The 23481-nt window shown below is 56.9% G+C and overlaps 3 protein-coding genes across 6 annotated transcripts in view; 1 reads left to right on the top strand and 2 right to left on the bottom strand.

Moving 5' to 3' along the window:
* Positions 1-688, top strand: part of KIFC3 (kinesin family member C3) — a 31183-nt gene extending 30495 nt beyond the window's left edge. The window contains exon 20 of the mRNA XM_025044602.1: positions 32-688. Coding sequence (XP_024900370.1) covers positions 32-57 — 26 coding nt within the window. The 3' untranslated portion in view covers positions 58-688. The remainder of the gene's footprint in view (positions 1-31) is intronic.
* A 973-nt stretch (positions 689-1661) lies between these two features.
* On the bottom strand, positions 1662-20911 carry KATNB1 (katanin regulatory subunit B1). 4 transcript variants are annotated; one of them, XM_006908795.3, is made up of 20 exons: positions 20787-20911; positions 19348-19653; positions 15361-15491; positions 12356-12473; positions 7860-7960; positions 7475-7516; positions 6766-6849; positions 6431-6546; positions 5913-5984; positions 5601-5751; positions 5263-5453; positions 5013-5143; positions 4543-4593; positions 3816-3883; positions 3561-3680; positions 3321-3470; positions 2965-3041; positions 2810-2884; positions 2430-2546; positions 1662-2091 (listed from the first exon to the last, which is right to left on the bottom strand). In XM_006908795.3, exons 2-20 carry the CDS (start codon positions 19385-19387, stop codon positions 1959-1961), a joined length of 1968 nt encoding a protein of 655 aa, XP_006908857.1. In that variant the 5' UTR covers positions 19388-19653; positions 20787-20911; the 3' UTR covers positions 1662-1958. The 4 variants fall into 4 exon arrangements, with proteins under 4 accessions (XP_006908857.1, XP_015442431.1, XP_015442432.1 ...); XM_015586945.2 differs by having other exon boundaries at positions 1663-2091; positions 2965-3071; XM_015586946.2 differs by lacking the exon at positions 20787-20911 and adding an exon at positions 20575-20719 and having other exon boundaries at positions 1663-2091; positions 2965-3071.
* Positions 20912-21174: 263 nt separating this feature from the next.
* DRC7 (dynein regulatory complex subunit 7) overlaps positions 21175-23481 on the bottom strand; it is a 31532-nt gene continuing 29225 nt past the window's right edge. The window contains exons 16-18 of the mRNA XM_006908793.2: positions 23216-23410; positions 22260-22399; positions 21175-22163 (exon numbers count right to left, since the gene is read on the bottom strand). Of these exons, the coding sequence (XP_006908855.1) occupies positions 22070-22163; positions 22260-22399; positions 23216-23410 (429 nt within the window). The 3' untranslated portion in view covers positions 21175-22069. The remainder of the gene's footprint in view (positions 22164-22259; positions 22400-23215; positions 23411-23481) is intronic.

The following is a 23481-nucleotide window of genomic DNA, read 5'->3' as shown; positions in this document are numbered from 1 at the left end:
GAGCTCCCCTCCTCCGCTCCCGCCCCCGCAGGGAAGTCGAGGCCATTGCCTGTGTGATGGACGCGTCCACCCTGCGGTGCCAGGGGCTGGGTCCCCAGGCCTCACCGGCCTGCTCCTGCGGCAGTGCAGGGAGCCCAGGACGTGAGGCTCCTTTTCGGCTCCGTCTCTCCTCGGAGATGAGAAACATGCTCAGAAGGAAATGGTGTCTCTTGGCTGTGGCTCTGGGTACAAATGGCACGGGCTGGAAGGGCGAGAATGGCCTGCTCTGCCTGGCAGGCCCGGGCCTTCGGGGTGTGCCCTCGTGGGGAGGGTAGCCGTGTGTGGTTGGGGGGCCCTCGCCGGGCTGGCCCAGCTCTCCCGGTCTGCAGGGCGCCCTCTGTGGTGGGTGGCCGGGGAGCCCCTGGAAGGCACAGGAACCGTGGGATTGGGGCGGTTGGTGGGCACCCCACTCTCCGGGCGTGTGTAGTGTTCGTTGGTGTACATAGGAGCGCGGCCCCGGCTGCCAAGGCCGGGCCGTCTGCGGCTGGCAGGAGGCCAGAGGGCGGGGATCCTGCTGCTCACCCGCCTGGCACCAGGCGCTCGCCTTGCTCACTGGCCTCTTGATATTTTCCTCCCTCTGAAATCCTATTTAAGAACTTTTGGAAGCTTAGCCATTTTTACGTATTAAAATAAAAGCCTTTTTACACAGTGGTAGTCTGCAAGAACCGGTCTCGTGAGCCCCCGGCCAGGGAGCAGGGCATTGGCACGTGCCGTTGGCCCCCCGCTGCTGGCTGGTCCCCCGCAGCTCTCCCAACCCGCTCGGATCGCGTGTCCTGACCATTTCGACAGGGAGGGCCCACGCCCCCGCTTCCCTTCGTCGTTACTGACAGACACATGAACAGTGCCGTCACCTCCACCTTATAAATGTAAACGAAGGCTCCTCCAAGGCTTGGCAGAACCACAGCTGCGGCCCTGGCCTTGTCCCCATGAGTGAATTTGCCACCCTCTTCCCAGGGCCTACAGGACCTCAACCTCCAGTGCAAGGCCACCCCCCACCCCAGCACAGCAGCTGTGTTGGTCTGTACTCAGTCTCAGCCTTGTCACTGAGGCTGACAGTGGGGCCTTCCCTCTGACTGGGGCTGGACCTGCCCCCTGCTGTTTCAGGAGCAGAAAAGATGCCCCCTGGGCCGGGGCAGCCGGTCCCAGCCAGACAGCACTGGGGCTCCTGCAGGGAGTGAAGTCTGCTCAGAGCCCTCACCGGAGGACAGGGCAGCTGCCCTTCCAGTCCTGTCCCTGCAGGCCTCCTGGGGGGTGAGGGAGTGTGCTGGGCCCTGGGCCAGCCCAGTGGTGGCCACGTCTGTGAGGCTGGGGTCCTGGCTTCCTGCAGTGTACAGCTGTTGGAGGCGTCCATAGGACAGCTGGGAGCGTGTATGGCGGGGCCCACCCTTCACCTGTTTCCCAGCCAGGGAGGAGTTACAGCCTCCCCTCTCCTCCCCCAGGGTGTCTGAACTGGCCCTTCCCTGCCGGCCCAGCACTCTGCTGCCCCCCGCTGGCCACACAGGCTGGTTCACCACCTCTGGAAATGGAGAGGGTGGTCTCATCTCTGAAGAGGCCAGGCAGGCAGTCCTGTGCCTGGGAGAGCCATGCCGCCAGAGGATGCCCCTCCCGGCAAGAAAACCAGGAAATAGTTACAAATTTAATAAAATTTGCCTTATAAATTACAGCAGCAGCCCCAGGGCTTGGTTCGCTGCCCCAAGAAGCAAGAGTTGGGCAAAGCTGGGCGGCCGTTGCTGGAGAGTTGTCTGAGAGTTCGGGGCTGTGGAGGTGGCCAGTGGGCCAGCGCCGCCGCCTCCAGGATGGCCACAGGGCAGCAGTGGGGGGAGGGCAGAGGCTCGTGGGCTGGTGGGTACACAGGGAACAGGTGTAGGGGCTGAAGCCAGGCCCCAAGGGCTGCCAGGTGTCCCCACCCACTGGATTCCTCAGTCCAGACTGGCCATCAGCAGGTGTAGCTCCCGGAAGGCACTGCCATGGCGGCCGCTCAAGCCCGACTTGCTCCTGACGAGGCCGCTGATGCTCTTGAGCTGCTTGTAGCAGAGCCGGCACTTGTGTAGCCTGAGGGCAGAAGGGCTGCGCTTGAGGTGGCCTGCCGCATGGACGCCATGACCACCACCCGACTCTGGGGCCTTCCAAGTCCTATCCACTCCCGCCTCTCCCCCAAGCCATGCCAGGCCACACCGGGGCTCAGCGCAGAGCCAGGCCACAGAGGAACCCAGGCCCTGGCCACCCCAACCCCATACCCTGAACCACGGACTCTGTCCCAGGCACAATGGCTTCCTACATAAGCTGTTTCAGTAGGGCCATCAACAAGTGGGCTGGCGCCCAGGCCTGTTGTGCCCTCACCTGGCGTGGCACCCCTGCCCCCAACACATGCACGCCGCCTGGCCCCTCACCTCTCCTCCCGGCTGATGTCTACACCCACGGAGGGCGGGGCTGCCAGGATGTCAGTGATCAGGGGCAGAAACCGCTGTAGGATCAGCTTCAGGGAGGTGCAGCCTGTCTGGACATAACTTCAGAGGCAGACGGACAGATGAAGCCACAGACAGAAAGACAAACAGCAAGGTGCACACAGAGGAGCAGAGACAGACAGAGGAGTGGAGGCGGCACGGCTCGTTCTCGCTCTGGCTTCTCTGGAACTTGGAGGGGACAGCGATGCTGCACAGCCACCTCGCACTGGGCACCAGCCCTGGGGGGTCTTTCCCATGGTCCCTGCAGGAGCCCCCTGTCACCTCCTCTCCCTGCTACGAGGCAGGCAGGGCTTCCCCACACGCACCTCTCATACTTGCTCTGCAGAAGCTTCTCAATCTGCGGCAGGACTGTCGTGCACAGGTCCAGCTTCCACAAGGAGCTAAGGAGGGGGCCAGGGACAAGTGCCCTCAGTGCCCGGCCCTACGTGCTCTGCCCACTCCACCCACCGTGGCCACTTACGCTTTCTGGTTGACGATGTTAAGGAGATCCACCACCACTGACAGGTCATTGATGGCCACTGCTGAGTCCACTGACGTCTGTGCAAACAGAGCACCTGTCAGAGAGGACTGGGGACAGAGTGGCCCCTGACTGAGTGTGGTATGATGACGGGGTTGCTTGGGGTGTTAATAAGACTGCCCCTAAAATGATGAGTGCAAGGCTAGGCCAGTAAAGAAGGGCTCAGTACACGGTGGCTTGTGATGGTGAGGATGAAGACATCAAAGTGAAGTTGCCATGCTGTAGACAGGAACTGCCTAACCCCTTGCGTGGCCCTCTCTCGGTTCAGCTCTAAGCCCACGGCAGGAGCAGGTGCTTGCCTTGATGTCGCCCGTGGTCCACACGGCCCGCACAGAGTCCAGGTTCTTGTGGCGGCTGGTGAGCACCACGCACATGGTGTCATGGCCTTTTCGGATCTGCGACATGGCATCCTCGTCAACCAGCTCCGTCTGCTGAGGGATCTTCACGGCCTGGTGGGACAGGGGCCCAGATGCTGGCAGCAAAGCTCTGCACTTGCCTCACAGACCTCCGCCCCATCCTTGGGCTGGGTCCCTACTCACAGGCAGGAAGTCGGAGGCCTTCAGCCCGATGGGCTCGTTCCGGGTGGCAGGGATGATGGCAGGCTCGGCCTTGGGTGCAGGGGTGGAAGTGACGACCTGGGGCCAGGGCAGGACCTCGAGCTGGAGGGGTTCAGAGCTCGGTGGGTGGCCAGCCTGAGGCCTCCCTCTTTGCCCCCAGCATGGGGGTCCCCTAACCTTGGTTTAAGACTCCAGCCCCCCCGAGCCCCACACCATGCCCCATCCACCTGGACGTACGTTTGGCACCGGCAACTGTGTGTCTGTGGCAGGGCTGGGCTTTGCTGCCTCCTTGGCTGTGGCCATGTCTAGAGGAAAAAGGAAAAGATCTCCGGGTCAGGAAGAGGGCAGGGCTCGGGTGGGACTCTGGGCAGCATCTGTAATTGAGGGTGATGGAGCAGGAGCCAGCAGGCAGCCAGGGAAGGAGGCATCAGCGGCACGGGTCCTAGGGAGGCCTGAGGCGGGGCTGGGCCTGTCCCCTACTTTCCACCCACTGAACCCAGGTCTGGCAGAAAGCAGGCATCTAGCTCCGTGTGTGGATGGGACCCAGGGAGCTCCAGGGAGTGGCGACCTGCCACCGCACTAGGAATGTGTGTGTGTTGGGGGTCCTGGTGGTGAGTGAATGGTGAAGAGTCACGAGGCCCTATCTACAGGAGGCCCAGGCAACTTCTCTCACTGTGACCGGTTCGTTCCTGCCCAGCATGTGTCCCATTTCTAGACCCACCTGTGTGGTTGTCTGTCTACCTTCTGCCCTCCTCACTAGGGTGTAGGCTCCTGAGCGGGAGCATCTGCCCGCCTTGTTCGCACTCAATCACCAGGCCTAGCCTGGGCCCGGCACGTCGTGGGTGCTCTGGGGCATATGGAGGTAAAAGACCCAGTGGGAGAGAGGCTAAGGCCAGTGTCTCGGAGAGGGAGAGAACTAGAGAGCTGGGGACCCTGGGGGGCTGGGCTCTGCCTCCTGACTCACCGTCCTCTGGGGGTGCTGGGAAGGGCTCACTTCTTCGGGGTGGTGTCCGACCTGTAGAGGTGAAGGGGTTTGGGGACTCATGTCGGCTAGTCCAGGGCTCCTCTCTGAGCCCCCAGGGCTGGGGTGACCTGGGACCCAGGGCCCTGTCAGGATGTGGGGGGATGGAAGGTCGTTCCCAGGCACGCAGTTGCAGACCTGTGACCCTGTCCCAGCCCCATGAACCCCCGGGCCTGCCCCTTCCCGCCCACTTGCCCCTGTGGTCCTTTCTTTCCTTAGGGCTGGCAGGGCGCCGAGTGGCCAGCTGCTGGGCTCCCTGTGGGGCCTAGAGGACCTGGGAACAGAGCCTGGCTCGGTGTAGGTTAGGGACTGAGCTAAGAGAGTGACATGGACCCTGCCCCCAGCGAGGACTGTCTGCCTCCGTTTCACAGATGGGCACGCTGGGGCTCGCAGGGGCCGGAGCCAGGGCTCACTGATGCTGTTCTTGGGCTGGAAGATCTCGTTGTAGTCCTCGGCGTTCTGGATCTCGGCCCGGGACTCCCGCTCGTCCCGGTCATCCTCGCTGCTGGGGCTGCGGCGCTCGCTTTCCGAGTTCTGCTTCACCCTGGGGGCGGCCGAAAGGAGGCCGGGGCCCAGTGAGGCCGGGCTGGGCCCCCCAACGCCTCCCTGGGGGGATAGGTCCCCCTCCTGTGCCCCCCAGCACCCTCTGAGGCCCCAGCCCACCTCTGAGGCTTGCTGCAGGCTGTGCTGGGCCGCTCGTAGATGCGTCGAAGGGGGGCATTGGGGAGGGGCGGCTGCTGTGCCAGGGGCCGGCTGTCCTGCACGGGGTCCTGGGCCACCGTGCCTGTCCTGGTGACCCGAGTCAGGTCCACCACATAAGAGGAGACGTTGCTCTGGGAGAAGGCCACACCTATCTGCAGGAAGTGGCAGAGCTGGGGCCGGACCCTTCGCAGCAGCGGCTGGGGTAGCAGTGGGCAGGATCCCGCAGAGCCGGTGGGATTAGGGCCTGGGATGGAGGGGGGCGGACAGCCCGGTGGGAGGGTGGGTGGTGGCTCTCTCACCAGCTGGTCGTTGCAGATGGCCAGGTCAGCCACCTTGCCCCAGTTGACAAGAACCACGTCAAAGCAGCGCTCGGGCTCCCAGCCGTAGACACGCAGCGAGTCCTGGCAGCCGCTGTACAGGCAGCAGCCATCGGGGTTGAAGAGGACGCTCCTGGGCCAGGCGAGAGTGGGTCGTGGGTCCCAAGAAACCCAGGGAGGCCGTGGGGAGCCCAGGACAGGAGGGAGGGGACGTAGAGACAGGAAAGGCCCACCCATGTCCACATCCCACTGCCCGGGAGGAGGGCCCAGCCCACTGCCCAGCTGCCTGCATACCTGACAGGCCCCGGCTCCCCTTCGATGCAGCTCACCACCTGGAATTTCTCCAGATCCCAGAAACGGATGGTCCTGCAAAGGCAGCCAGGCTGTGCTGGGAGGCCAGGGCCCCCACCTGGCCTCCACACGGGCCTGTGGCTGGGCAGCCCACCTGTGTCTCTCCAGCCACCTCTCCACCTCCCCTTACCCCTCAGGGCCACTAAGACAATGCCTGGGGCCAAGGGCTGGCCCTGGGCAGACAGGGGGAGGGGACTCAGCGGGTGGGAAGTGAACATGGGCCTTGGGTCTGGACATGCCCTAGAAGGCCCAGACACTGGGACCAGGAACCAGAGTCAGGGGAGAGATGGGACCGGGGTGCCATCTTAGCCTGGCTGGCAGTTAATTCAGTCTACATAGGCTCATCAGCATATGACACCCCGGAACAGACAGAGAGATTGGGGGCAGATATACACATGTTCAGAGAAAAGAGACGTGAGGGATGGCAGTCACGGGCGTCGGGCCCTGCTTCTCCTTCTCACCTATCGGAGCTGCCAGAAGCCAGTAGGTACTCGTTGGGGTGAAACTCCACCACGTTGACGGGCCCCGTGTGGCCAGGGAACTCGGACATCATCTTGCCAGCAGTCAGATCCCAGAGCTGGGTAGGGTGAGGGGGAGGTCAGGACTAGGCCGAGCACTGCGGCTGCCCATTCTCCCCCTACTCCGGCCTGAGCTCTTCATCCACACGCCCACCACCTTCCATTCTGGACAGGTTTGGGACATGCAACCCCAATCAGGAGGGAGATGAGGACCCAGCCCGAGTGTGATCGGCAGACGCCAGTCCTCAGTCCTGGGCCCAGGTCAGGCCGGGAGCTACCTTCACCGTGTGGTCATCTGCAGCTGATGCCAACCACTTCCCGTCGGGGCTGAACCGGAGACACCGCACGGCCTGGCTGTGCCCCTGAGGAGCGGACAGAGCACCGGGCTCACCCGAGGGGCCTGGGCCCAGGGGGCTTCCCTCCCCTCTACCCCATCCCATCTCTGCCTGCGACAAGCAGTGCTTCCTGGGGAGCTGGCGATGAGGGGACAGACGTGCTGGAGATGCTGCAGGGGAACACTTCTCCATATGGGCCATGGGCTCCCAGGTCCTCAGGACACCCCAGGAAATCAGGACTGCATGGTCATACGGTTTGGGAAGCAACATACATGTGGCCTCTTTTTGGAGTTAAATGTCCTCTCAATGTCAACAGGTCTAAAAATCTCTAAAAATAATTCTTTGTTAAACTCAGGGCTTCAAACTCATATAAACGGGAGCCTCTTCGCCTAGTGACACTTGTTGGCTGTCTATAAAACCAAAGCATGGAGGAGCATGGTAAATGCGGCCCTAACAGGACTTACGGACAGCGGGGGTCCAGGTGGACCACCCAAGGCACCCCTGCTCTGCTCCGGACTCATGTTTCTTGCTGGGACTTTCATTTCTAATGTTCTCACCCATGCTGGACAGCAGTCCCCTCCTGCCCCTGCCAGCCTGGGACCCACCCATGCTCCATGCCTGCATGGTGACCAACAGAGAGTGTCTTCCTTACCCTGTATCGGAAGACACAGCCTTTCCTCCTGATGTCCCAGAGCTGTGGGGAGAGGAGCAGAGAGGCAGAGTCAGAACAGGTCACCACCAAGGGTGGGCTTGGGCTGGGGAGGCCTAGAGCCTGGGCCATCCTGGGGCCCAGGTTGGAGGGCAGTGTGTAGCTGTGAGCAGAGAAGGGCTCTGGGCACCTCCAGGTCATTACACCCCAAATGACAGGGGTCCAGAAACTGCTCACTAAAGCTGGGAATTCTAAGCAGAAATGCTGCTGCTGCGGAAAGGGAAGACGCCCCCACACAGAGCCGAAAGCCCACCCTCTCAGGCCAGACACACGGCCCGGTCCCACTGCCAGTCCAGCGGGAGACGCGGGGCTCGGCGCGGGCTCTCACCTTGATGTTCGTGTCCTGAGACCCTGAGGCTACGAACTCGCCATACGGGTGGAAATCCAGACTGCAGATGTTGGCTTTGTGTCCCACGAGTGTGCGAAGAACTGAAAGGGAGCAGAGACGATGGCATGAGAGGCACACAAGGCGGCTACCGGGGAAGGGCCGCTGCGTTCGCTGTGTGTGGCTTTAACGTCAACTGAACAACAACAACGGATTTTAGAAATAGGGGGGAAAAAATCAACCAGGGTCCTACCACCCTAACAACTACTCTATTTTTTTCTCCCAAGAGATAACAGCCATTTCCGTGATTACCTGAAAATGTACCGCACACTCCCCTCAGCCTCTGGACTCATCCCAGTGGGTTCTTGCAAGAGGGAAGGATGAGAGAAGTCAGACAGAGGGAAGTGGTGGGCAAAGTCCCCATGGAGGGCAGGTGGAGGGCAAGCCTGGGGGTGGCCCTGGTGGTCACACCAGCCCTCTGTCCCAAGGCTCCTGAAGGTGGATGTGAGGACAAGCTGTGAGAGCCAAGAGAACACAGGTCCATGACTGGGGCCTCAGAACCCTCGGGGGCGGGTGTGAATCACCTTCTGCTGCCCCGGAAACCATTTCTCCCATCCGACTCGGTCTTGCAGGCAGCTCCAGCCTGGCCCGCAGGCCAACTGTGTTTCTGTCTCTGGTGCCCCACAAATTTGCCTCTTCTCTCTGGTTTCGCGTGTCTTGCTTTTTAAGATTTATAATTCCACTGTGTGAATGAAACCGATCACCCCATGAGTGCTGAGGTCAAGTGGTACAGGAGTCCAGCCATCAGGTTTGAGCAAGAACAGGGTGCCTTGTAAAGGGCAGCGAGCGCTCTGCTGAAGGAGGTGTTCAAGCAAACTCCAGATGCAATGCTTAGGGACAAGGGAGTCGAGCTCTAAGTACTGGTGAATTGAACAAACTCTGGTGTGACTGCCCTCAGGTCCAGGTCCAGGGCTCTGGAGCCAGACATAACTGGGAGCAGTCTTGGCTCTGCTCCCTGCTTGCTGTGTGACCCTGGGCAATCCCATACCCTCTCTGTCTCATACTGGGTTATGGTCAGAATTATGTAATACAATGGACATAAGGTTCTTAGCATAGGCCTGATACGTGGTAAGTGCTCAATAAATGCCAGTTATAATAACTCTCATTGTCATGTCTTCCTGCATAAGGCCTGCCTTCATCTTCCTCTCTGTGTCTCCCATGCTGGCCCTTCTCTCCTCCTCAGGCCTCTGAATACTAGTCCTGGTTCTGTCTTCTGGCCCCACCGATGACCCGTCACTCAGTGCCACAGCTTTTCAGGCACCTCCCTCATCCCGGGATGTCTGCGGAGCACTTCCGGTGTTCCTAGAACGGGCTGAGTGATTTCCAAGCATGAGTCTCTCCCAGCCCCCAACACCACCAGGAGGTGAGTGAAGGCCTGAGGCACTGCCCACCACACCCACCCACTAGGTGCCCCTCTGCACAGGCCCTGCGGGGCACTGAGCTGGGACCAAACTGCCTTTACATCCTTCACGGAGTGTGACAGGCATCTGCCATGTCTGTCCACTGAGTAACTCAATCACACCAAAACCTGAGCAGCTGCCCTTTGTCGCTATCTGTAGTCGTCACATGCCACCAGACATGCCACCGGAGGCTCAGCATTGCCTTTCTGGTCAAGGAGGCCTCAGGCACATGCTGCCTACTCCAGGACCTGGAGAGCGTAGACTCATGCTGGCTCCTGCTTCAGCTCGCTCACTCTGCATCCCACAGCAAGGTTTCCACAATCCTGCCCCGCCCCGAGAGGATGCGCTGAGTCCCGCCCTGCGTGGGCTGGCTTCACTAAGCCAGGCTGCCTTTCTGCAGGATCCCGGGCTGACCCGCCCTCGCCCTCTGGCTGTGCCACAGAGAGCAGGCAGGACCACATTCTTCTGGCTTGACTTCTGCCCTTGCTCTTCGGTCCCAGGAGGGCCCTCGGAAGGCCTTGGTCACAGGACCTGGGAGCTGCAGAGGGCCTCTGGAGTGTGTGTGCCCCATTCAGGAACCTCCGAGTCCTCCCAGCCGAGCAGCTACTTGGCTACAGGGTCTTTACCAAGCTCGGTGTCTTCTCTGGGCCCCAGTATGCCCATCCAAGTAAGAGGCCCTGCCACCCGGGATCTGCGTCAGAATCACCTGGCAGCTTACTGAATGCCAGGTTCTGGGCCCGCCCTGCTTCTGAGTCGCGTATCCTGGGGCGGGGTCTGGGCCGTGTGTTGCTAACCAGCTCCCTGAAAGCAGTCGACCGTTGGGGTCCAGCACCCAGGAACCCCAGACAGAGGTCTTCAGTTTTCATTCTCTGCCCACCTCCAGGAAGTCTCATGTTTCCCTCACGCGTGGAACAACGGTGGCTGAGCATGCATGGCAGCCTGGTCTTTTTCCCTTGCTCCTCACTGAATGGTACTGTCCGCTGGGATTTGGGTCCAGGCAGAGGCTTCCCAGGAAGCGACCCACCTTCTGCCCGAGCCTTTCTGCTTTCTCAGCAGGAGCCCAGCCAACCTGGCTTGTCCTGCCCTGGCCCCTCGAGTCCAGTGATGCCCCAGAACAGACGCCGTGTCACAGCCAGGCAGCAGGACCGCATGCTGAGACCCGTTTGTTAGCTAAGAGATCCTGGGGTCTGTCTTTCTTCTAAGCAGCTCCTCACTGGGGGGGCGAGCATCACCCAAGAGGCCCATACCATCTTTCTTGAGCGCCACCTACATAAAACCACAGCTCTTGGGCAGAGTGAACCTGGCCACTGGGCACGCGGGGCCAATGGCCGCCATCCTGCAGAGCACGCACCACAGGAGAGGCCCCGAAGAACCTGTAAGTCTCAGCCAGGCTCTCTACTGGGCAAAGTGGCCTTGATAAAATCCATGCCACCATGTCTTCTCTTATCCTTCAGGCAGCGATGGCCTCCCTCCTGGAATGCTGGATGGTCCAGGTTAGAGGCTGGCAAAAATCAGTGAGCAAACAGGTTTCACTCGGACCTCTCAGTGTTGGCCTGCACAGTGCTCTGAAAAAATGCTGACTTGGCTGTCAATATTCCGAAGTTGGGGGCTTCCACTTAAATTTCCAGATTCCCAGCTTCTTGTGAAAAATCCGCAGAGCTGGCAGCACTCACACCGCCGTGTGGCAGCACCCCTTCTGGGAAGCCGAGACTGCCCACGTGGCCCAGGACTGAGGGCTCGAGTTTACAGACTGACAGAACTAAGCAGGGATCTGGCAGAGGGATAAATACTGACCCGCCAAGGTTCATCGCTGTGCAAGTGCAGGACCCTGGGACAAACATCGTACAATCTGCAGAGAGAGAGGCGGAGGGCGGAGAGCAGCCGGGACCTGGGAGGAGACGGCCCTGATCTCCCAGCGGCAGCCCTGGGAGCCAACACGCAGCGGCGCTGACCTTCAAATCTCTGAGGGAAAAGTATTTCCAACCTAGAATTCTACATTTGAATTCTTAAAAAAAAAGGATGAAGGTAGAATAAAGTCATTTTCAGTCACAGAAGGTCTCTAAAACTGTGCCTGTCGTGCACCCTTTCTAAGTAAGCTATGGAAGAATGTGCTCGTCAAAACGAGGGAGGAAACCGAGAAAGGTGACGTGGGACTGGAGCGGCGGAGAGATGGAGGAGGATGACGGCTGGGCTGCGGGCACCTGGGGACAGAGGCTCTGAGAAGAGACATCTCGATTACGGGATGGGTTGGAGGGAGGAGGCTTATGCAGAGAACTGGGGGATAAATTAGAAACAAAGATGGAGAAAACAGGCAGATGGAAAAAAGAACAATTATTAACACCAGGGAAACAAAATTATGAAAAGAAATATGATCGGCCCTGAATACTATCTATAATACGTACAAATGTTTTTCAAAAGAAACTGCAGTGTCCCCATGTCATTTAGAAAAGTGGAGGGAATCGGCGGAGCACCAGGTGAGAGGAAGAGGCCTCTGGAGAACAGGACGGAGTAGGCAGAGTCTTCCTCTTTCCATTGTGAATATTTGTAGAACCACCGAGATTTGACTTTTTAAACTATGTGTAAACTTCTATAGAGATGAAAACCAAATTAAAACAAATGAGAAGGGAACAGGTCTGGCCACCCAGCCCCGTTTCTGCAGGCAACAGCCAGAGTGGAGCGGAGGCCGCCTGAGTCAGGCACACAGGCCCAGTGCACCCTGTACGTCACTCGTTTACATGTCCTACGTGACCCCTAGTGGCACTCGATGTCCTTCCAGGTCCTGGATCCACACAGACATCCATCCACACAGCTGTCCATTCAGAGATTTACTGGGCACCTCCTCGGTGCCAGCGCCCAGAGACAGCAGTGCACGTCACTGCTGCCAGAGTGCGGGAGGTCGTCACACTGTCTGGTCAGTGCTCCAGGAGGAAAGTACCCAGCCTGGTCAGGACAGGCTTCCTGGAGGAAGAGGCTGGACAGAAGAGCCCGAGACAGCAGTGCCGCAGGCTGCATACAGGGGAGACAAGTGCAAATGCCTACTTTTGGCAGCTTCCAGGTCCCAGACGCGGATGGAGCCCGACTGGGAGCCGGCCACGATGAGCTCCTCGGGGGTGTTGAGGCGGACACTCTCCACTGGGGACGTGTGACCTGTCAGGCTCTGTGGAGAGGGGGTGGCAACTTTAGCACACTGTGTGGACAGACCCTCCGCTGCTGCCTCAAATTCTGGGGCCCCGGGAAGTGTGTCAGAGAAGCAGCCCAAGCATCGGGGCCACTCCCAGGCCCCCACACGCACGGCCAAGCAGCTGCTTCTCTCAGCCTCTGCAGCCAGGGCTAAAAGTGAGCCAGACCCCAGGCAAGCTGCATCGCCCTCCCACTGCCTGCTGTGCTCCTGACATGGACGTCACCTACGGAAATGGCCTTGGGCCCCTAGGAGGGGAGCACAAGACCCTTCAGTCCTGAGTCCAAACCACTGCCTACTTAGGCTCTGCTCCCATATCTAAGCCCCTCAGCAGGGAACCATGGCAGAACTGGGCCTGGCTTGTCAGCAGCACACCCTCGGGAACACCTGGAGCCCTAGCGGCTACTCCTGCTGGAGGACCCAGCCATGCTCTCAGGTAGGGGCTCTCCAAACCCAGAGAGTCTGGGAGTGACTCTGATGGAAAACATCCCTCTCACCCAACTCAGAGCCAGCCGGAGCCAGGCCAGGCTGGGCTGGGCCCAGGACGGATGAGCAAGAGATGCTGGCATTTCCAGCTTTCTGGAGAGAGGCTAGAATCTGAAATCCATGGTGTCTGTCACTCCCTGCCTAGTGCTGGCCAACCCAAAGCACAGTTGTGACTCCATCAGTGTTTGCTAAGACAACGTTCCCCACGGGGGTTGGGGACCGTAGGGAAAAACTGCTCCTTAGAGCTATCCCGAGGCCAGACAGCTGTTAGCAGTCTGTCTGACGCCCACACATCGCCAGCAGGAGTCTAAGTGGGCACCAACTCCATGGAAGGTAACTGGGCATCATCTACCCACATTTAGAAATGCACATTCCTGCACTCCAGCAACTGTGCCTCTGGGAGCTTGCTCTGCATACGCTCAGACACATGTGCAACAACGCACACCCAGGGGTTCTCTTCTCGCTGCAGGGAATCTTTTGGACAAAAGACTGGGAACAATACAAATGCCTGTCACAGAAAACTGGTTAGATAAATGTGGTCATCCATGGTCACTTACAAGGTCACCTGTACGAGCGACCGCTATTCATTGGGCCACTAGAATGTATGGGGCAACCCTCTGCATATAAAAAAGACTATCCTCCATGATACTTTCAGGTGAAAAAAGATGGAGACGGTGTGTATAGTTAGATACCATTTGTGTAAAAAAGCAGGGGGAGGGGAATAGACATGCACATTTGCTCTCAAATGCATAAAGTAATTCTGCAAGGACACGGAGAAATCAGGAGCTGTGACTGTGTCCAGGGAGGGAAGTGGAAGTCAGGAGAGGGAGAAAGATACCTCACTGTTTACTGCATATCATTCGGCTATTGAACTATATGAGCTCATACATACTCAAAAAATGCACAGAAACGGAAGAAAGTGGACAGCCTGCAGAGGGAGCAGAGCACGTGCATAGAACTAAGGTGAGAAAGAGCCTGGCGAATTTCAGGCCCTGAAAGGCCTGGTCTGTGGGAGTCAGACACACGGGAGAGAGACACACGGGCTGAGCCCTGCGGCGGGCCTGGGGGCTGCACCTGGTCTGAGAAGCTAAGTCTGGAGGCCAGACCCCAAACTGTCCACTGTGTTTCTCTAGAGAGTCTGAGGTCACTTCAGGTCCATTCTTTGTGAGTCCTTGTTGATTCTTTTTCAGATCTCAGCTCTCCACTGAGTCTCCCCAAATCACTGAGGTGACTGAGTCTCTACTAATAAATACCACCTCCCTCCCCTTTCATCTTCGTCTTTACTCGGCCAAGAGTCGAAAGCATGATGCTGCCCTATGCCGCAAGGCTGTGGGGGGAAGAACAAGGTTCTGTGCTGCTGGTGGGAATGGAAATTGATTTCTGGAGGGCGATTTGGCAATTCGCTTTGAAAGCTTTCTAAAAAGTGCACACCCTTGGATTTAATGCAAGGATCACAGATCTGCTCAAAGATTTAGGCAGATGAGGACATACATCTCCTGGCTGAACAGAGCCAAAAGACTGCAGATGACCTCCATGCTGGGAATAGGGCAGGGCTCAGATAATTCCAGTTTATCCCTGTAACAGCATACCACAAAGCCATGAAAAATCATGTCTTAAAAGGATATCTGTTGACACGAAAAAATGCTCACATGTTGTTATTTTAAAACCCAGGCCACAGAAGAGACAGCATTCTGGAAATATGTTGTTATATATTTCCATGTGTGCACATGCCTGTGTGTTTGTACAAGTGTATGTGTACATACATGCACAAGCTTGAGCACACACGTGTGTGCATGTATATGTACCTATATTGGCATCTAGAAGGGCACAGAACAAAATACCGGCTGTAGTGGTCTCTGGATAATGAAACTGCATGTAATCCATTCCTGAATTTTTTCCTCCTTTAAGCTTTCCTGTTTTAGAAAACAGTTTTGGGCATTAAATGTAGTTGTGTAACCAGAGAAAGTGCTATTAAAGAACCAGCTCTCTACCCAACTCCAGCCAGACGCCCTGAAATTCTTCCTGTGGAATGATAGGGAATGAATCAAAGTCCCCCCCATGGATAGCTGATGGGCGGGAGGATGGGCTGTGGGCAGGGGAGGCCCAAACTTGGGTCTGTGGGCTTATTTTAGCCTTCTCATGCCAGATCCCTGGAGTGCTGTCCCACAGCCAGGTGACGCCACCGTGCCTGAGGGCTGGCCACTGGTCTTCCATCTAGGGTTGTCCTGGGCCTTCCTGGGCAGACAGCTGGGGGAGACTCGGATGTTATGCTAGGTGCTCTCGTGCAGGGTGCCTGCAAAGCCATCTGCTCCCGTCCCCAACCCCGCCCCGCGTCCCCTCCCATCCCTTGCCCTTTCCCTGCTGACCGGCTAAGGCTCACCATAATGCAGTTGGGCTTGTTGATGGACCACAGGTTGACACGGCAGTCATCCCCACCTGTCGCCAGCAGGCGTCCAGAGCCCTTGCCCAGCACCAGCGAGGACACATTGCTGGCGTGGGCGACGATCTCCTCTATACGGGAAAGGGCAAGGGGAGAAGGCAGTCAGGGGGCATGACAGTGCACATGGAGCGGGGCGGGCCTGGCCCTGCCTGGCCACCAGCTCTGACACACGAAGCCCCACGGGAGGGCCCCTTTCGCTCCCAGACATCCCTCTGGACACCTGCTGACAAGGCGAAGCCTAGGCTCCAGACAGAAATGACTTTCTCGACTTAGTCACCCCTGTCCCGTCCTAAGGCCTCATTATTTTCCGTTTTCTGCATACTGACTGGCAATGTTGACTTACTATGCTCAATTTTTTGAAACTGACTTGCTATTTTTATTTGGCTCTGTTTCGTAAGCAATAATACCTATGAAATGACAAGTTTGATATGTTTACTATGCCTTTTCTACGATACAAAAAGAAAACAAAAACAATTATAAGATAAAAAATGGCTGCCACTGGCTATGCACATAAACCTCGCTTTGGGGAATACACGTTAAGAGCCATTCAGGTCAACCCTAGCCAAGCTGTCCCCAGGGAAGCTCACCCAGGGTTTTGGCCACAACTTCAGAATCATGGTCTGGTCTGAGTTCTGCTATGCAGGCTGTGGGGCCTTAGACAAGTCACTCACCCTCTCTGAGGGCTGGGTTCCTCATCTGGTAAATGAGGATTAAAACAGTGCCTGGCTCATCGAGTTGCTGAGGACTCAGTGAGAATGTGCCTGTGAGCTGCCGCGTGGGGAGCGGGCGCTCTGTGGTTGTTAGGGAGATAAAGACTTGTTGCTATGGAGGGAGTGGGCACCGGGGCCCCAGGTGGGCATAAGAGGGTAGGCTTTGTGAGGAGGGGGCAGGAGGCAGCCAACTAAGAGGTCTGGGTGTGAAGGGATGAGGGTGAGGGCTGACCAAGCAGACTGGGAGGTAAGGTCATTGTGGGCAGCCATGAGGGCCCCTGTCTTGTGCTGCTGGGGCAGCTGTGGGGGAAGCAGACAGAAGCCTCAGGGGGCATCATCAGTGCTCCAAAGGGAATGAAACACGGGCAAGGAACCAAGAGGTAGGCCAGGCCTCCAAGCCCATCCCTGAGTGAGTCCCTCCTGGGGACAAGGTGGAGATGAGACAGGCGTCCCCATACAGACGGAAGGAAAACCACACCGTGCCAATGCCCGGAGGCAACTGGGAGGCAACTGGGAGGCTGGCGTTGGTTGTGGCCTCCTCCCTGCCTGGGGGTCTCTGTGGTGTGGGCTTCAGACTGCAGGGAGGTTGGGGAACTGGGCCCAGGAAGGCTGCATGCTCGGCAGCCTGGCTCAGAAGGGCTAGCAAAACTGCCTGGGGACCCAGCCCCAGGCTCGACCCCAGGGATGACACCCAACCTCATGGCCAGGCCAGGCCAGAGCCAGGCACAGGCAGCGCCTGGTCCCAGCCTGAGCGAGAGTCCCCTGTAAGCCAGAACGTCAGCCAGGGATTCAAGGACCATGTCACTGGATACAAGGGACCTGGGCCTCTCTCTAATCTTCATCTCAACCAAAGAGCCTCTGGACTCTGCAGGCAACAGATGCCTAGATCTCTGGCCACAGACACTTGTCTACTCAAGACCTTCCGAGGGCCAAAGGGACTGTCCAACCCAGGAAGAGGACCAAACATCTTCCTCAGCACTCTGTCCTCAAGCCTCGGGGCTTCTCCTCTGCTTTGAAGACACACCGCCCTACACCCATGACCCATCTGCAGGCCTGAGTGTCTGTCCTGGTTCTCACCCTTCCCAGGAGACAGCCATTAATTCATAATATATGTGATTCCTGGGTGCCTATTCCAGGCCTAGCACTGGGGAGACAGTGGGGGAGAGTGCTAAGACTCTTGTCCTCACACTACAGCATGACCAGATGGTTTCTGGGACAGGAGACACATTGTGGATACCAGACAACGGAAGCCTCAGCACAGGGCACTGGCCCAAGAGCTCCCCTCTGGCCTGAAGGACAGCGTCCACCAATGGTCCAGGCCCGGGTAAAGAATTTTAGTGCAAACAAAAAAATATCCTCATAGCATCTATGAGCAGGCCAGACTGGCAGGGCCTGCTCTGCCCTGTGGCAGAGCCCATGCCAATTTCCCAAGCTCAGGTGGCACAATCAGGGCCCCATGTCCCAGCCAGAGCTGGGAACACAACATTCTGGCCAGAGGTGCTGAGGGTCTGCATCCCAAAAGGAAGGTGCAAAGAACTAGGCTTCAGTAACCCCATGCTGGCCAAGCACCTTCTGATCCTTGCAGACTCTAGAGCCATAAGGAGCCATAAGGAGCCAGAGATCTTGGCTTAGGTTCTTCAAACAGCTAAAAGGCTGTGCACATGCAACTGTCAGCAGATGCCCAACATGACTGATCACGTTACCTCCCACTTAAAAACACTTTCATGGCTTGGCCTTGCCTTTCAGATAAAACTAAAACCCCAGAAGGGCAGGCGTCCTCATCAGCCTCTGTGGCACCACATTCTCCCCAATGCTGTGCTGCAATGATCTCCTTGAGTCCTTCCAATGCACAGAACTTCTTGCCTCAGGGCCTTTGCACATGCTGTTCAGGCAGTCGACACACTTCCCTATCCCACCCTCCATCACCTAGTTAATTGATTCAAAGCACAAATCCCAGCTTAGAATTCGACAAGGACAGACAGTGGGGTGTGGTCATCCAATTCTTGCCTGTCGCTCTCCCCAGGCTCTGCAACCCACTGCACAGAGACCTTGTCTATTTTGCCCCAGTGCCTGGTTATGTGCTTAGGAAAGACCAGCTGTTGAAGGGAGCCCTTAACAGGGTTCTCCTAGAACCCTCAAGCTTTGAGAAGCAATTAGAAAATGGCCCAGACCTTTCATTTTACAGATGAGGACAATGAAGCACAGCAAAGAGCTTTGCTCAAGTTCCCACAGTTAAAATATGGAGAAGCCTTGCCTCAGCTTCTGAAAACAGCTCAGAGACAGCTCATAGCACAGGGCAACCAGTTTGGGCACACCAAATCTATGCCGACCAGTTATTACAGGTGGGGTAGAGCCCACAGAGGCACCAATGAATAGAGCAGCAGTCCTCAAAATATGATCTGGGGAACCTTGGGATCCTCGAGATCCTTTTTTTGGGGGGAGTCCAAGAGAATAATTATTATTTTATAATAATGCTAAGATGGTATGTGACTTTTACTCTCTCGTTTGATCACAAGAGTACAGTGGAGTTTTCCAGAAGATACATGACATGTGATGACATCATCACTAATGACATGTTTGTGGATTTGTGTTTTAATATGTCTCTGTATTTCTAACAGGGTTAATAATGATATAACTCTCATAAACAAAAATTCTTTGGGGTATTCAAAAATTTTTAAGAGTATAAAGAGGTCCTCAGACCTGAGTTCAGACTGCTATGTAGAGTAGTGGTGGGGGTGGGGGGTGCTCCATCTCAGAGCCCAGTCAACACCCCTCAGCTTACCCTCTCACTCCTGCCCCCACCCCAAGACGCCCGCATCTGACGGGGGAAGCTCGACTTTATGAGATGTCTTAAAATGCCAGGAATATCTTTCAGGATTTTTCACCCTATCCCTCCTGTCAGCCTAACTGGAAAACCTGCACTAAGTGCTTATGATACTCATTTTCTCACTTGAATCTTACAGCAACTCTAGAATGTAGGTGTGATTATCTCATTGTACAGACAGGAAACTAAACCTCAGAGAGGTTAAGTCACCTGACCAGTGTCACCAGGTAAGAAGTGCCAAAGTCATGATTTGCATCTTGGTCTACCTTACTCCAAGGCCTGGGAGTCTCCTCCCCATGCCAAGAATAGAAGACAAAGCTGGGGGTTCAGGCGACCCAGCAACAAACAGCTAACAGGGTAAATGGGTGAGAAAGAAACAATAAAACCACTCACGCAACTTCCACGCCGTCTTGGTGACTACAGGGGTGGCCATCCTTCAACCAGCTGGCACCTGAAGCTCCACCGACAACAGACTGCTTTCCTTGAGGGGTGGGGGTGGATCCCCCCCAGATCCACCAATCAAGTTGGCAGGGAGTTCCCACACATCCAGGCAGAGGGAATGCCTTGTCACCCGGCTCTGCTCGGGACAGACTCGTAGTTTTAAATCATCCACAGCAGCCACAGCAGCAGTCCGTGTGCACCTTTCGGGATCCTGGATCATGGAATGTCAGGCTTGGGCCATCGCAGCTCAGTACTGGGCTAGAACACAAACAGAGGTGATGGTTCCTTAGGAAATACTCAGCGGGCGCTCAGGGGGACCCTGATTTGTAGAACTGCAACTCCCTGGATCACCAAGGCCTCTTAATAAAGACAGAGACCCGCCAAAACCACTAGAGCCAGGACACTACAAATTGGGTTTGAGAATCTGGAGAGAGGGCACCTCAAGCAGAGTGACTTGGAACACAGGAAAAAAGAAGGTCCTCCCAGTGGCCAGGATGATGGGAGGAGGCTCTGTTCCAGGCAGCTGGCTGCATGAAGCTCAGCAGCCGCAGTGGGGCGAGGAAGAGCACATGTCTGCAGTTCAGAAAATTTCTGGGAGTCATTGTTTCGTCTGGCTTATGGTAAGGGGGTGGAGTCAAGGCTAAGCTTAGGGGTCCATGTGAGGCACCCCAGAGACAAGTATTACAGTCTTCTCTGGGAAGAATCTCAAAGAGGGCCTTGAGCATCCAACCCCCTCCCACCCCCTACTCCCCCAGTTTGTAGCAAGGAAACCACTCTTGGTTACTGCAATTGCCAAGGACAGTACTGGGAACTAGGCCTCCAGTCTGGGCATGAGTCGGTATGAATCCTCAACCCTAAAAGACCACCTTGTGGTGCCTCCTACCCCCTTCCTCCAAACGTTTTCCCATGAACCCTCTCCTCTCCGTCCTCTTTCTCCTGGGTTCCCCAGTCCTGCCTCTCTAATCTACCCCTTCTCCCTGCCTCCTGTGTCCCCGATTGGTGCATATCTTGTCTCCTGAGCTCCCTAAACTGGCCCTTGCCTTACCAGACTCCCTTTACTCTCCTACCCACTCTGCTACCGGTATCCTCCATTCATTCGCTCTACTGTTTCCTGTGTCCCTATTTATCACCCATCCTCCCGCAGACCCCCAGCTCTGTTTCCGGCCTCCCAGGTTTTACCCTCAGCCTCCACGCCAGTCCCGCCCCTCCAGAGGCTAAGCCTGGTGCCTTGGCCTCCGCGGATCCTCCCATTTCTCTCAGCTTGTGGGGCACAGGCTCCAGCCTCCCCGCGTCTAGAGCCCTCTCTGCCGCAGCCCGGCCCGACCCCACCTGGTTTCGCCCAGTCTAGGGCGAAACATCCCCTCGCCTCCTCGCCCCCTCGCCCACTCCACCTGCAGCTGCGGGTCCAGAGGCCGAGGCTCCGCTCCAGGGGCGACCCCCACTTGCCTCCATCCCCTGCCCTGATTGGACGCTGCTTGACAACCGACCCTCACAACAAAACCTCCGGCTTTGGGCCCCGCCCCCCTCGCCTCCTGCACCAATCAGCCTCCGCAGGCGCTCCACCTCCCGCTGGGTTTGGCCAATCGAAGCAGTCGCTTCTGCCGCTTTTCCTAAGTACCCGCCCTCTTTTTCTGAATTGGACTAATCACGAGGAAAAGGAGTTCAAGAACCGCCCCCAGGCCTCTAATGAACCAATGCGGACTGCCGTTCTCTTGGTCCCGCCTCCGCCTCAAACTTTCCCTTTCCTCTCCCTTTCCTTCTCTCTCTCTCGAACCTGATTTGCGTTTGAAAAATTTGCGAGACGCCCTCCAATGGCATCTGCACCAATCACTTCAGCAACCGGCCCAGATAGACCAATCAGCGTTCCCATTATTGGAAAAAACAATTCTCAGGTAGCCAATGGGAAGTGGACATCGGGAGCAGCGTGAAGCCGCGGTCCTTCCATCTTGGAGTCGGGCGAAGCGGAGAGGCGTCCTTAGCGTTTTGCCATGGCTCCTACTTCTTTCCTTTACTTGTGGGCGGTGCCGCCGTGTTCTGAAGACTTTCCTTCTTCGGCTGGAACATCGGCTTGAACCCCCCCACAGGAGGAATCTAGGGAAACGGAGACTGATTCCGGGTCGGGTCAGGCTTGGAGCCCGGAAGTACTGCCCCTACGTCCGAGGTCTAGGTGAATGGATGAGCGGGCTGCTCCCCTGAGGACCACTGACTAGGAATCCGCGAAGGGCCAACTTCACTTGTGATTTATGGGTGGAGCTATAACCCACCAGAATCGGGGTCTCCTTTGTGGTCCCTCCTGGGGGCCGCGTAGGAGGGTCTCGGTGGTCCTAGGCCAACTTCACTTGTGATTTAGGGAAGAGCTATAACCCACCAGAATCGGGGTCTCCTTTGTGGTCCCTCCTGGGGGCCGCGTAGGAGGGTCTCGGTGGTCCTAGGCTATAGATAAAGAAGGAGAGGAGAGAAAGGCTGGTGCTGGAGCTTGTGAAACATGAGGTACAAATGGCAAATTAAAGCGCGTTTATTTACAGAAAATCAGGAGAAGCAGGAACACATAGGGCTGTAGGGCAGTGGCGTGGCAGCGAAGCTAGGTCATTAGCTCCGTGTAGAGACCACAGAGGCCAGGCTGTGAGGGAGGTTTCCTTCTCTGGCAGCTTAGGCAGAGGCCCCAGGAGGGGCATCAAACAAAGACTTTCAGGTACTCTACCAGGCGTGGGTCCTTGTAGAGCTTTTCCTCAAGAGCCAAGTACTTGAGCGGAGCCAGCTCCTTGTGTCTGAAAGCAGAGGGAGGAACAAGAGGTTGTTGGGGGTTACAAAGCTGGTGTTCCAGCCTCCTAGTGGGTCGACCTCAGGCTCCCCTGCCCCCTCACCGATTGAGCCGCTGTTCCAGGATGCGGATGCGGAACATGGCCTGAGAGCAATAACTCAGGTACAAGTCTTCATCCTCCGTGGTCAAGGTCACCTGGTTCTCCTGGTACCACTGCTGCTTCTTCTGCAGCTCCTGGGTCTCCTGCCGGCGTAGGGAGGAGAGCACAGGAGGGCTGATGAGGGCTGACCCTCCCCAGGCTGTAGGTCATCAGAGAGCCCATGGGGGTTAGCCCCACTAACCCCACCCACAGAAGCTGGAACAGCAGAGGCAGGGGCTGTAAAAGTCTTGGGTGGGAGCTACTGAGGTCTTATTTAGAGGGATATCATGTCCATGATGTCAGAGTAGGGTTCAAGACTGAGACAACCGTGTGGCTCTGGAGAAGTTACATTTTCAGAGCTTCCAATTTCTTTTCTGCCAAATGAGGGTCATTGTATACATCGGCCCCCTGCGCCCACCATAGAGCTCTTGGTGAAGATTAAATGAAATAATGCATGGGAACTACACAGTATGGTTCCAACCAACAGAAATGTGTCAAGGACTAGAAGTTATTACAGTGCATTATAGGATCCATCCATCCATCCATCCTTCCACCCATCCACCCATCCACTATCCTTCCATCCATCCATCCATCCATCCATCCATCCATCCATCCATCCTTCCATCCTTCTATCTTTCCTTCCTTCCTTCCATCCATCCATCCATCCATCCATCCATCCATCCATCCATCCATCCATCCATCCATCCTGCCATCCTGCCACCTATTCATCTCTCTCTCTATCCTTCCACCCAATGAACAGGAGTAAGGAAGGACAACTTGGTCATGTGGCATCTCCAAGCAATGACATACTCGTCTCATTATTCCCTCACGAGTCTGTGATATGGTAGGCAAACAGTCCTGGGTCCGTTTTCTGGGTGAGGACACCGAGGTCCCCTCCCCTGCCCAGACCCTGGTCGCACCTTCTCGAAACGGGCCTGGATAAGGTTGGCCTTGTCGATGAGCCTCTGCTTGAAGTCATTGAGGCACTCGTCCTTGAGGCGCACGGCCTGCCAGCGTGTCAGCTTCTCTCCTGGTGGGAGCTGTGCCAGGAACGGGGCCAGGTAGTCCAGCTGGGCCTCCACCTGCCGCAAGTGCTCCTCATGCATCACACGCTCCTGTGGGGATGGGGGAGTGGTCAGCTGGACCAGCAGGGGCTGCAGAGACCTCCCAGCCAGCTCTGCATCAA

The sequence above is a fragment of the Pteropus alecto genome, unplaced genomic scaffold (genome assembly GCF_000325575.1).
Source record: "Pteropus alecto unplaced genomic scaffold, ASM32557v1 scaffold123, whole genome shotgun sequence".
NCBI classification, from domain to species: domain Eukaryota; kingdom Metazoa; phylum Chordata; class Mammalia; order Chiroptera; family Pteropodidae; genus Pteropus; species Pteropus alecto.
This window is presented reverse-complemented; position numbering and strand designations above follow the sequence as displayed.